General features: G+C 36.5%; 1 protein-coding gene across 1 annotated transcript; it reads left to right on the forward strand.

The window, feature by feature from the left end:
• Window positions 1-807: 807 nt before the first annotated feature.
• Window positions 808-14,006, forward strand: LOC149158022 (uncharacterized). Its single transcript, XM_089436090.1, has 2 exons — window positions 808-1,255; window positions 13,488-14,006. The coding sequence occupies exon 1, from the start codon at window positions 875-877 to the stop codon at window positions 1,220-1,222; it is 348 nt and encodes a 115-aa protein (XP_089292216.1). The 5' UTR covers window positions 808-874; the 3' UTR covers window positions 1,223-1,255; window positions 13,488-14,006.
• The last annotated feature ends 240 nt before the right edge of the window (window positions 14,007-14,246 follow it).

Raw genomic sequence — 14,246 nt, forward strand, 5'->3', positions numbered from 1 at the left:
TTAACCAACTTGAATAAAAAGTAGCCTTTCACAAGGTTTCCAATCATTTATGTAACCTAGATTGCGAGGATTCTATCGTACTTTGATGTGGTTATGACTGATAACATAAAAAATACTTTACATAAAACACATCTTACTAGGGGAAAGTAGGAGGATGACATAACCCATTTGAGAGGCTTTGATTCATGTTTTGTTGTTTTAGGGAGGATGAGTATATCATAGTTTATAAGTGTAGTTTAAATGGGTCTAATAGTTAAGAATTTATGTTTTTAAAAGAAAGATTTTTTTTTTTTAAATCACATAAAACTTTTTTTGATCAAAGCATTTCGAACCATCCAATATAATTCATCATTAAAAAAACTTAAACTTTTATGTTTTTTAAAGAGATCATAAATTGGAAAACTAGTAAAAATATGAATATTCACTCATCACAATGAATTTCGAGAAGTAAATATCTCTTTAACATATTAATATTGACTCATCACAATGAGTTTCGAGAAGTAAATATCTCTTTAACATAAGACCTTTTTATAAAATCATAAAATAGAAATGTTTCAAGACATTTCAACCTTTACCAACTCACAAGTTCTTATTAATACTCATTTGTGCGTTGTGAATGCTAACTACAACCAATTTTGGTTGAGAAAATAGAAAAGTTTGGAAATTTGAGATTTCTTGCTGGGGAATGGCATGACCTCTTTGAGAAGTTTCGACTCAATCTTTACCGCTGGGGGCAATGGCATGAGCCTTTGAAAGTTTCGATCAAGTTTAGGCGGAGGCAGCATAGTTTTGTGTATAAATTTATGAAGTTCAGGCGGCTGAATTTTTTGTGTATATATTATTGTGGCAACACAATGTAAATATCTTTGCAAAAATGGCCGGAGAAATACCCAAAGCACCAAGTTCGGTTCCTCCAACAAACCAACGAGCCCATTATCCAAATCCTCCCGAGTTGGGCGAGAATTGGAAACGTGTTCAGTTTCCGAATCCTCCCGATTCACATAATCCTGATCCTTCAACTCTGAGAGAGCAGTGGAAGTTCGCCATTAGGCAGTACAGCAGGTGGTATTCTCAGGCATGGGGAACTGCCATTTTGGCCGGTGTTTCCTTCTTCGCACTTGGCTGGTTCATCAAAGGATCCAATCCCCTGCCTTCCCTCTCCACTTCCAAGAGTAACAAGAGTAATAAGAACGACGACAAAGAAACCCAACCCACCTCCTGATTACTTATCATTCAAAAGTGCGTGTATGTACAGGTCAGTTCAAATTTGTTTTATTGCTTCGTTTTGTTTCCCGATGCCAAAGTTGAATTAAGGGGTTCAGGGAATGTATGTATAAAGCAAAATCTCTCTCTCTCTCTATATGGTTTAATGGGTTCTCCTGTAACAACAAATTGAGCGAGATGTATTGGTCGGTTGTTTGCAATAACCAGTTGGTGGGCAATTTCTGGAGTACAATTTCAATGGACCCATATCCCCATATCATTTACAAGCTATCAATTGACTGAATGTACAGACATAGCAATTAAGGGCTTAACTATATGGCTTTATCCTTTCCACGCTAACGCTTGATTGAATGGACAAAAGTAGCACGTAAGGGTTTAACTGTGTGGCTTTATTCCAATTTTAGGGTATCGCGAGAGTTTTTATTGTGAGCCTCGGATATGGTGAAAATTATCAGACTTGTTTTATTCTCAACTGAAACGCCAATGCTTTGAAGGGTTGGTCCTTAAAAGCCTTACTGGGTGCTGACTGAAAGGTCTTAATGATCATTACCATGGCCACATTGGAATAATTGCTTATAGATAACTAAAAGGCCAAGGAAAATATGTGAAAATTTATTTTTAGCACAACAAAATGTAATTGTGAATGACACAATACTAATATTCAAAGTGTAGAAATATTGCGGCTATTGGAAACAAGCGGCCGAAAGGCAAGTAACTACCCTAAACAAACATTCAGTTATCACAGACCATCAAGTCCTGATAACAATAGAACTACCTCTTACAAAGACCATTTTTATGAAACTGCAATAACCCTCTTATTTTGTATTAGTTAACCTCAGTAGTGGTCTTGGTTAAATGTTTTCAAATTCAAATTCGGTACACAAAAACATTAGTCCTAAGATGATGTGCTAAAGCTACTCTTTGATGGTTTTAAGCCAATTAGATTTTACTCAACTCACTAACATTGGAGGTGTGACCCCTCATTTTGCCTAGGGTGATCCTATTGAATTTTGTAGAATTTCCACGAAATTCTGGTATGCTGATAAGAACAATCTGAAAAAACACCTTTTCTTACAAACACAAAATTTCTCTGCTCAATTTGCAGCGGAATTAGGAACAGAAATTAAACACAATCACACAATTCAAGACAATTTTTTTACTAGGGAACCCAAATTGGAAAACCCTCTGCTTGATGAAAAATTTATTGATAGAAACTGAGCATTAGATCTCTTACAAATGCAACTTGTTTCAATCTGAAAGACGCACTTGTCTTTCCTGCTTGTTCTAAGCTTGAAACCCTTGCAAGACTGCCGATCTCTGCTGCCCTCTACCAACTTGTGCACAAGCTTCTCTTGCACACTCTTTCTCTCACAAGCTCCATGAACAAATTTGTGCTTCCTATTGCTTGGTCTCACCAACTCGTGCTCACCAAAACAATGATTAAACTTGTGCCTTCGTTCCTCGATTTAAAGAAAATTCAAATGGTTAAAATTAGTGAGTTCTATGTTGAAAGTCGAACTGGTGCTTTTCTAGTTAACAACAGTTAACCCAACTTGTTAACTAACTCCACTTGTTCTCTCAGTTTCCAAACTAACTCACACCAGAAAATCAAGAACTTGACTTTCAATTTCAACACATCAGCCTCATGCACTCCTAATTTGTAGGGAAACTCCTAAATTTTAGGAACTCGACCATGCATAAAAGGAACTCAACTTTGACTCCTTGAATTAAGGCACAAATCAAGGAATCACTTTTCTCGCTAATTTCAACAAATTTTGTCACTACTCTATGATTGTTATCACTAAGAACATTGGACAGTTGGAGTACTTGTTGGTTTCATGGAGGATTTGGTGGCAAATTTGTTGATCATGTGATGTAATATTTGATGATCCATAGTCCCTTTATTGAAGCTCCCTAGGGCCTAGGTTTTGACATGGCATTAGCATCATTCAGATTTTGGACATTTTCACAGTTTCCAGTTTACACTTTTCAAGGTAGTTCATGATTCCCAAGGCATTGGTCAAAACTATTTTGAGCTATTCTTTATGTACTAGGGTTTCTCATGCCATGTTGCATTCTAGATTTTTGACAGCTCACTTTATTCACTCTTTTTGAGGCATGTGTCACATCATTTGATGGGACATCTCGCTTGGAGATTACATTAGTACTTTATTGTGACATGTGTAGGCTTGCTGAGCTCTCTTGTGATTCATGGAAGTCACTATCATGTTTTGAGGAGTACCATTCTACCTTGGAGACCTCACACTTGACCTTTGTAGTTGATTTTGTGGGGCCACCCCCTTTTTGATGGCTTTTCCCTCATCATTGATGGGGATATTTTACCAGGAGACTATGTGTACTCTTGGAGGGGCCTTGAGAGTCATAAATCACACTTTTGATGAGGACTTGTAAACCTTGAAGTTTTGTACATGACTTTTGGAGTTGTTTTGGAGGGTCACTCACTTTCGAAGGGATTTTTCTCATGACATAAAGGAACATTCCACCTTGGAAGTCACACATCCACTTAATTGGCACATCTTTCTTGGAGCATATGGTTGTGTAAGGGGTTCTTTTGTTGTGGATGATAGTTGTCAATTCTTGAAGCTTCTTTATGTTGGTTATTATTTGTTGTGTAAAGATTAATGGTGATAAGGAGTAATGGTGAAATGCTTAAGTTTTCTACAAGCCTTCAAGATCAATCTACTTGAGGGGGAAGTCCACCACTTGGAAGGAAGATGTTCTGGTGTTTTTCGTTCCCTCTACCTTTTTTGGTTTGTTGATTATTTGGTGTCATGCTTTGTTCTTCCGTGTGGATCATTGGCAAAAATATTGAGTAAATTCATCAAGTCATAGTTGATCTTGTTGGTGAAGGTTTTTCCATCGAGGTTCCCTTCTTGCAAACCTTGATATTCATTATTGATCTTGATTGGATAAGGATTATTCTTCCTTTGGTTCAAGTCTGTAAGCCCTAATCATTAACAAAAATAAGCCAATTCTTAAGACCATTTCTTCCTAACCTCATAAGTCTTTTGATCCACCTTGACTCCATTGCCCTTGTTGGATTTGGCATCAATATCTACTATCTTCCATCACCCATTTAAAACCCTAAAAACCCCAAAATTTTGTTGTACTAAGGCTACTCTGAACTTCATCTTTTGCCTCATTGTTTGGTCTTAGTAATCCTATCAGGGATGCCCCCTTGAGCAGGAAGAGAGATGATGCAAAGTACAAAGGATAAGGTTATTGAGGTGACAATGGTGATCATCCCAATAGTTGCCCCTTGAGTTATACCTTGTGGATTAGAACTTTTATCATTAAATACAATTCAAGTGGCAACATTTTGACATCACTGTTGGGATGAAGTCCATTCACTTGGGTAATTTGAAGAATACGCTTCATGAGAAATTTGTGAGTGCTGTATTGAAGATCTTCTCACATGGCAACTCCATGAAGGGACAAAGCCCTCGTTCCTTACAAATTTTAAAGACTTCGCTAAATGTAACGGTCAACTCATTGATCAATGTGAAGGCTCTATAAGAAAAGCTCGTCTTCGTGACTCCACCTTGGTACTTGTACAAGGTGTGATCATTGTTCTCTTTAAATTTCATTTTTCAGTGTTATATTGAAGACCTTGAAGCAAAAAAGAAGAAATGGAATTACCGCCATGGCTAGCTAGCTAGTATGCTCCTTTTGATTTTTCAAATATCTTGGGGTTCCCTGAGAACCTTGATGTAGATACAAGGGCAATTATTGATTTTTATGGATATGGTAAACCATGTTTTAGGAAAGTGGATTTAACATAAAGAATTCAATTGGCAACTTAATAAGGAGTTCAAATCTACTTCCCTAAGTTTGATCTCTGATACTGTTGATGATGATTTCACAGACGCCTTCGTTGAAATGTTGTGTTATTAGGTTTTTGGGTTGGTGACAACATGCTTGTATACAAATTTGCAAATATAGAACAAATGGTAAGGAATCTTTTAAAACATATACCAAATAAGTTGTAGAGCTCGATGAGACTTTCCAATGGTATAAGGAGCACACAAAACAAAGTTTAAGGTAAAAATTATGATAAAAATATTAACATGTGTTGTGCAAATGGTAGAAAAAATGCATGTCATATGTCACAAATTTTCAAACTTAGTATAGCATGTTGCGAAATTTCAAACTTTGCTTATTGCATGTCATAGATTTTCAAACTTCGTATTGCAAGTCTCAAATTTTCAAACTTCGTATCGCATGCCACAAATTTTCAAACTTTTTATTGGATGTTGCAAATTTTCAAGCTTCATATTGCATGTCACAAATATTCAAACTTCGCTCATCACATGTTGCAAATTTTCAAACTTCGCTTATTGCATGTCACAAATTGTCAAACTTTGTATTGTATGTTGCAAATTTCCAAACTTTGTATTGTATGTTGCAAATTTCCAAACTTTGCTCATCACATGATGCAGATTTTTAAACTTCATATCACATGCCGCAAATTTTCAAACTTCATATCACATGAAATATAATTTTTATGCAACATGTTACATGCGAATAAACTTTGATACCGTGATATGTCGCATCAAAATTTGTAGTGTGATATGTTGCAAAGATTAAAAAATTGAAAATGTGATAAACGGACAAGGGCTCAAAAAAATAATGTTCATGCAATATGTCACAACAATGAAATCTTTTGAAGATGCGATAGAAGGTGAAGCCAAAAATTGGTCAAAAAGTTACTTTATTGCCACTAAGTAAAAGTCATGCAAAACATTGTATCATGTAAAGATAATTTTCATGCAAAATAGGCAGTGTGTTAGGGGAATAATTTCCATGCGAAACACACTGTATTGCAGGAAAATAATTTCCATGTGAAACAGGTTATGTTTCAAGAAAATAATTTTCCCATGAAATGAGAAGTATAGTAGAAAATTATGTTTCATGTGAAACGTGAAAAGAGGCAAACTTTTGAAGAGATAATGCAAAAAGATTGCATAAGTCACTTTAATCAAATATTTAAGCGTATAAAAAAATTGCTTAGAGTCGAAGAAAAGGTCAAAACATGTTTGTGAAGAGACTCGAGAGCCTATTGAGCTTCAAAGAAAAAGAATCAAGATAGCTTAGTGAAGCAAACACATGAAAAGAGGCAAACTTTTGAAGAGATAATGCAAAAAAATTGCATAAGTCACTTTAATCAAATATTTAAGCGTATAAAAAAATTGCTTAGAGTCGAAGAAAAGGTCAAAACATGTTTGTGAAGAGACTCGAGAGCCTATTGAGCTTCAAAGAAAAAGAATCAAGATAGCTTAGTGAAGCAAAATTTTCCAAGTTAAGGGAAACAATGTATGATGAAGACTATGAGAGTTTAGAAATCTCAAATGTTGAAGTCAAAGTAGTATAGTGGGTTTGTTAGCTTAACATGGCATAAAGTGCAGAGAATAGGTTACTAAGTTGACAATGGTAACTGTCCTAACAGGTTCCCACTGAGTTGTACCTTGTGGATTGGGAATTTTATTATTAAGTACAGTTTTAGTTGTAAAAGGAGGTATTGAATCAAATCCTCATACTTGGAGATCATCTTTCTCTGCATTGTATACTCTTGCTTATGGTGCCCTATCTATTTATTGAGCACTGTAGCATCAATATCTCTGTTGGGAAGTCTTGTTTGATTATTGGGTGATATATTCATTACATATTGTATTTTTATAAACTAATCTCCTTGCTCCATAATCCCATATGTATACAAAACTTGGAGAATGTTGTAAGTAAATTCTCCATAATTATGGATAGTTTTCCACTAGATATGCAAAGGAAGTATGTATTTTAATAGTTTTTGCCATCATGGATTGTAGATTGGTGGATTACTTACATGCATTTTTGTTCTTGGAAGGAAATCTATGAGAATTTCAACTTCTTGTGATAATAAGTTCCCAATTCAATTGTTAACTGTTGAAAATGTAACTAGTTTTGGTCTTCATAATTGTTGTTGTACTCATTTCAATAGGTATCTTATGTAACAAACAAAAGAAGAAAAGAAAAAGTTATTATTATTAAAACATGGGGTTCATGCCTCTTATCGGTGGTCTTCTAGGTAAAAGCATGTTCTTCATGCTTCTAGGGTTTGTCATGAGTCGAAGGAGTCAACATCATGTTTATAAGAGCCTTCTGGGCAAAATGTAATTGGAAAAGGAATTATTTTTGAGTCTAGAAAGCCCTGGAAACTCCAACAGTGCAAGTCAACCCAAAGGAGGGAATTCGACCCCCTGGAAAGGCTATATAAAGGAGCAGCTCGACCTCTTTTGTCATTCACTCGTTAAGAAGTTCAATCTCAAGGAAAAAGTTTGATCTATAGCTGGGAAGCAAGAAGACAAGAAGAGCGAAGGTCTAGAAGAAGAAGAAGACTTGTTTTTGGGTTATCTCTCTCTCACATGTGCGAAAGTCTAGGGTTTTTGTAGCTACAAAGGAGGCTGAAATTGCAAATCCGAGTTGCAATAGGATGAAGTGTAGTCTCTTGTTGTTGGAAGGAAGAATACTCTATCTTGACCTCGTTGACCTTGGGAGGAGTTGTCTTGCTCAAGGAAGGTCTCAAGAGGAAGTTGGATTAAGGTTTTTGCGGCTGCTATAGGGCTGGAGTTGCAAGTCGAAGGAAGTAGTATTGAAGCTGGGAGGTCGAAGTTGCAGTTTGAAGCTGGTTAGTGTTAGATCAAGGACAAACTTGTTGGAAGGGTTGAATTGGTACTTGGAGAAGGACTTGGTTTAGGGTTTGGGTTTTTGTTGTCTCATCTGAAGCAGATTCTATAAGAAGAGAAGAATTTTTTCGGGTTTTCCCCTTGGAGGGGTTTTGCCCAGGTTGAGAGCCTAATTCCTGTGTCCTCATTGCTACTTTTTTTGTTCTTGATATTTCTTTGATGAAAAGATCTAAATAAAGAACAAAGAAGACTAAGTTCACAAGCAAATATTAAGGTTAATGAAAATTATTTAATAAGTTGCCACCTTGAATTTTCCAACATGGTATCAGAGCTAAGGTGAACAAGAAGGTAGCTGGAAGGATCATCTTGTGGACACAAAGAAAGGTTTTGCTTGTCAAGAGGAATCATTCGTGGAAGAAAAAAAGTAGAAGACCTATTGATTTGGAAAGAAGGTTTCTACATTGAAGAAGATCAAGACTACATCAAGCTCGCATCAAAGGAAGGCTTGAGAGGAAAACTACAAGAAAGGTTATCTCCTGAGAAAAGGAGATCTATTGAAAGACATCTTTGAAGGAAGCATCTTTCAAGGACACTATTGAAGTTTCTTCAAAGGTCCTGAGGGCATCAATAAAGGTTGGAAACATCATCAAGGAAGAGGAGAATCTTGGTTATCAAGTAAGTATCATATTATTACTCTACGTTTGAATCTACAGATCATATGGGTTCTTTTTGCAAGGAGAGCAATAAGCTCGTTAGAGCATCAAATTTCCTAGCATGGAAGAAAAGGATTGAATTGACACTTATAGAACATAAGGTAATGGAGTATGTAACTGGGGAAATTACTGAACCTAGCAAAGAAAAGATTCAAGAACTAGCAAAGTACAAGAAAGGGGAAGTAAGGGCAAAAAGGATCATAGTTGAATCCATTAAAGATCCTCTTGTTCCATTTGTTGCGAATTTAAAAACTTCCAAGGCTATGTATGACAAGCTAGTGAACTTGTACTCTGGAAGTACATCAAGACAAAAGATGTCTTTGCGGAATAAACTATACGAGTTTAAAAATCAAAGGATGAGGACATGACATCCTTTCTAATGAAGATCTCTCAATTAAGAGATCACTTGCAAGGGCTTGGAGAGACAATTTCTGATTCAGAAATGACCATCTGTGTACTAAATGCATTGCCACCAAAATGGAGCAACTTTTCAACAAGCATCTACTCTAAGAAAGATTCAACCCCTTTTGATGAGTTACAGGCTCAATGCATTTTGGAAGAATCAAGGATCAAGATAAAAGATGGCATTGGATCAAATGAACAGTCTCAAGCCTTTCTAGCTCGAGTCAAGAAGCTGAAGAAAGGAAAGTTTGGGAAGTCCAAGAAGAAAGATATGTCCAAGATTCAATGTTTTAAGTGCAATGAATATGGACACTTTAAGAGGGACTATCCAAGCCAACAGAACAACAAGAGAAAGGAAAGAAGCGAGGTTCACATGGCTGAGGAAACAGGAGAACCTGAGAATAAGCCAAAGAAAGAAGATGTGAAAGATCTTTACTATTGAAGAAGGCATACTGTTTGTCGGGTTCTTTATGAGGGCAAATCTTTCCTTTAGGATAGTGTGCATTGTTGTTTATTTTAAAAGGAATCTTGATTTTGCATAACATCATAAAGAGAAGCATGTGATCATCTAGTCTTTAAAAGTTGTTAAATAGACCATTTTGCATATTGTTCATCGAGGCATTATCTAACATTATGTTAGAGGTAGTCATCTTGCTAAGGTGGATCATCATGATCCTATAAGAACTGTCATTTTTGAGGTTCTTGGGAGAAGCACTATGACAAGTTTAGTATTCATTCCATGTAATGTGGAAACAGTACTGGTAAAGGGATGAAGGAATGTAATGGCTCAGGATGCAGGTTCATTATGAGACATATAACTAACTAGATGGTGGAATAAGAGGCATAGGGATACACATTGGAAGTGACTCTTGAACAAGATTCACGTGGATAGAATCTTGTAACATGCTTAGTATGATCGTATGATGTTTTAAAGGAAGATTTTGACTTAAGGATATATAAAAAGATTAAGACTTTCTCTAGAATATGTAAAATAATGACTAATATCTAGTATAATCTCCGGAAGAAAAGGTTGTAACTTGGTAATCAAGTTCAATCCTTGGGCACTCTGATGCATGAAGAAATATTCATGTGGAGATGGACCATAAGGATGTTGATATCTGTTGAGAAGGTAATCATGAGGAGGTGAGTGTATTTTTAATTATTGTTGGTTATCTGGTTAAAATACTATTTTGCTACTTGGAAAGATGTTGTAGGAATACATGATGATAGTTGAAGCAAGTTCAACTGTATGGATGGAAATGTATGAAGAATGTTGAGGGAAGCTCAACATCTGGTACCTTGCAACTGTGAAGTCAAGATGTGCTCATATTAGGATTGAAAGGTAGTAGTGCGAGAAGATAACCTAAAGGTCAAAGGACATCACTCTCATGAGGAAGTTGAGATCAACATGAAGTTTGGAAAGGCTCAATGCAATGCCTTCATCTATGATGTTGAAGATGAATGTGATGGGCAAGAAAAATGACTTGGATCCTCTCACAAGATTGAAGAGAGAAGATGGCTCCATGACACCTCAAAAGGAAGTAGACTCGATATGATGAGATGCAGAGAAAAGAGGGAGCCAGACAACTATAAAGAATTGATAGTTGATACTCTTATAAAAACAAGCTATAAGGCTTGTGGTGTTGATTTTCCAAATAAAAAGGAAGTCTAGAATCTTCTTTGGTTTTGAGAAAAAGCAAAGGAGTCTCCTTATATAGGAGCAAGGATCTATTCATTTGGCAAGAGGGAATAGGGATATCCTCTCTAGTTGAGGTGGAGTGATGCTGGACATCACATGTGCATTCTCTTCTTTAGGTGATGAAAAGAGAATGGTGGAGGATTGGATAAACCTCTGTGGTTTCCTTGAGGATGTAGAATCCAAGAAAAGAAAGGTTCCAACACTCTTTGAGGATAGGACATGTATCCAAGAGAAGAGAAGTCGAAGAGGATCCATATTCTTTGAGGGCTTAGGATTGGAGATCCAAGATAAGAATAGTCCTAAAAGGACATACCTTGTGAACATCCAAATGGGGTTTGGGCCTTATAGAGGTAGTGCGGTATAACACATAAAGCCTCCCAGCATAATGATCTTGAATGAAGTAGAGCTTGTTTAGTTAGGCCTCAGAGACAATGCTGGTTATAATGATGATGCTTACAGTTGGCTTATCAATCCGACTCTTCTTATGAGAACTCTTTAGTTTGAGAATGATGTTGTACTAGTTGTACAATTATGAATACCTCCCTAGCTAAGCGGGAGGGTTGAAAATGTAACTAGTTTCGGTCTTCATAATTGTTGTTGTACTCATTTCAATATGTATGCTATGTAACAAACAAAAGAAGAAAATAAAAGGTTATTATTATTAAAACATGGGCTTCATGCTTCTTATTGATGGTCTTCTAGGTAAAAGAATGTTTTTCATGCTTCTAGGGTTTGTTAGGTCTTAGGATTTATTGTCACGACTTATGAGTCAAAGGAGTCAACCTCATGTTTATAAGAGCCTTCCGGGAAAAATGTGATTGGAAAGAGAATTATTTTTGAGTCTAGAAAGTCATGGAAACTCCAAAAGTACAAGTCGGCCCCGACAACTTCAAGTTGGCCCAAAGGAGGGAATTCGACTCCCTGGAAAGGCTATATAAAGGAGTAGTTTGACCTCATTTGTCACTCACTCACTAAGAAGTTCGATCTAAAGGAAAAAGTTTGATCTATAGTTGGGAAGCAAGAAGACAAGAAGAGTGAAGGTCTAGAAGAAGAAGGCTTGTTTTTGGGCTATCTCTCTCTCACACGTGCGAAAGTCTAGGGTTTCTGCAGCTACAAAGGAGGCCAAAATTGTAGATCTGATTTGTAGTAGGATGAAGTGCAATCTCGTTGCTGGAAGGAAAAATGCTCTATCTTGACCTCGTTGATCTTGGGAGGAGCTGTCTTGCTCAAGGAAGGTCTAAAGAGGAAGCTGGATTAGGGTTTCTGCAGTTGCTATAGGGCCGAAGTTGCAGGTCGAAGGAAGCAGTATTGAAGCACATGACAAATGATAAATTTTCTTATTGACTCAATAAACCCTAGAAGCATGAACAACATGCTTTGACTAGAAAATAATAATAATAACAATAATTTCTTTTTCATCTTTTTGTTTTCACATGAAATACATTGATACAAGTACAATAATAATTATGAAGACTGAACCTAGTTACATTTTCAACAGAGTGGGTGTTATTGCACACCATAGTCCAGATGGCTATAGGGGTGCAGTAAGTGCAGAGGTCTCTTCACCACAAATAAGCTGTTTCAGTTGGATGTTTGACTCGTGTGGTTTGCTGGACAGTGTGAGTTGATCTTGTTGAGTACTTGAGAGTTTTATCCCATATTCTCATTGAGATTATGCTCCACTTGGGGTTGGGGTGTGGAAGGGGGAGGGTGGGGTTGGTTGTGTGGAGTGTTGGGGGGCACATCACCTGCTTTCATGGGTTGCGTTGGTTGGGTGGAAAATTTCCCTTTGGTTGTCATTTTCTCTTTATTGGCATTTTCTGCATTGGAACACTGGTTTGGACCAGGAGTTGGGTTGGTTGTTAGTAAGGTGTAAAGGTAGAAGGATGTGTCATTTTCCATTATTTATGATATTGTTTGTTTTGGCCCCAAGTTACTTTGATTGATTTATAAATTTTTATCAGGTAACCACCCTCCCAGTAAGTTTATGCTGGATCAGGTTGTTACATTTATTCCATGAAATTTAAAACTGGACTGGATTAAGATGAAACTCATTATATTTAACTGAATTGCTCCACTGCTCCACTTCTTAATCAGAATTAAAGGGAGAATATTGAACTATATGATTCGTGTTAATCTTCAAGTGGGTACACATTATTTATGTTGAAGGAAGAGCATCCAAGTACAGAGAAATTGTGGCTGTCGGGTTCACCACAGTGCTTTTAAGAGTTACCTGTCCGTTTTGTTGGTTGAATTTACTGAGTGGCTAATACATGCAGATTTTTTTCTGGTGCTTGAATTAAAGTTCTGAACAAAAGCATGTCCTGGTAAATTTCCTCCTATACTTACGTAATTCTTGAACTTTAGGTTAACCTTGAGAGAAAGTTATAGAAGAATGTGAATGCATTTTGCTTAAAGTCATATCTTTGTGATATGAGTTTGGGCATGATATTGCTCTGTTTTCATTGTTTTTCTTACTGGGTTAGTAACTTGTACAACCTAAACAGTAAATTCTGCTCTTGTCATAACATCATTGGCTGCTCTGTTTTTTAATAAAATCAATTTTTACCGATTCAGTTTTGAGTGAAACAGATGTGGAATTCTGCTATAGGAAAGCCTGAGTTTAATGCTGTGATTTTAAAATGGCATTTGGTGCTAGCTCTCTCTTGATGATTGCAAGACTGCGCTTTTTTTACTGTAGTTACTTCTATTTTTCAGTGAGATTTGAATTACTGAACTCAAGTATGTTCTGAATCAATGCTTTTACAGATGAAGCCCTCAGCTGAATGCTGAGTATGTGAAGATGTGTTGGAAAGGTCTCATCTCTTTTGTTTTCTTCATCCTGTGGTTGAGCGGTCTTTTATTAGGTTTTTTTCCTGTAATTAGTAGCAATAGCATATGTAATGTATCCCATGGGTATTTGGGTGGCACGATATTTCTCTTGGTTTATGTCTCTCCTAAATGAGCTTTCAGGTACATTAGTCTCGATTTGTGGATAAGAGATGTATCTCTGGTTGAAATTGTCCCAACTGTATCTGAAATAAGATTGGGCTTTCTAGAAGGATTTGAATTAATGGTCAACCGTTGTGTTGATGTTGGGCTGTTAGCAAATGCAGGATATTTGTATAAAATCATTTTATATTTGGAAGTTTGTTTAGCGTCTGTATATGTATGTCCTTCTGACAGATGGTTCCTGATAACTAGTGTAACTGCTAACTGCTTGTAACGAGGTTCCGTTTTGACCTCTATTTTTGTCAACTTTTAGTCGTCAATAAATTTTTAACTCAAGATAGCTTCTGTTTTTGCGTAATGGATTTATCACCTTTGTCCTGCTAGTTGATAAAAAATTATGTTATCTAGTGTTTCCTTACTTTTGCAATGGAAATTCATTCATGTTCTTCATCTTCTTCTAACGACTGATTGCAAAATGGTTGCATGTAGCACCCAATATGTTGGATTTAATCCCAATTTGGTGGAACCATGGAGGCCTATGCCATTTCTCTAATGACATCAACTAGAGCATTATTT

Source organism: Pinus tabuliformis, chromosome 5_2, assembly GCF_031772625.1.
Source record: "Pinus tabuliformis cultivar Carrire ecotype Pingquan chromosome 5_2, CPIR1, whole genome shotgun sequence".
Taxonomy (NCBI): domain Eukaryota; kingdom Viridiplantae; phylum Streptophyta; class Pinopsida; order Pinales; family Pinaceae; genus Pinus; species Pinus tabuliformis.

Coding starts and splice junctions, on each gene's coding strand:
- LOC149158022 (XM_089436090.1), top strand. CDS start 875: ATGGCCGGAGAAATACCCAAAGCACCAAGTTCGGTTCCTCCAACAAAC.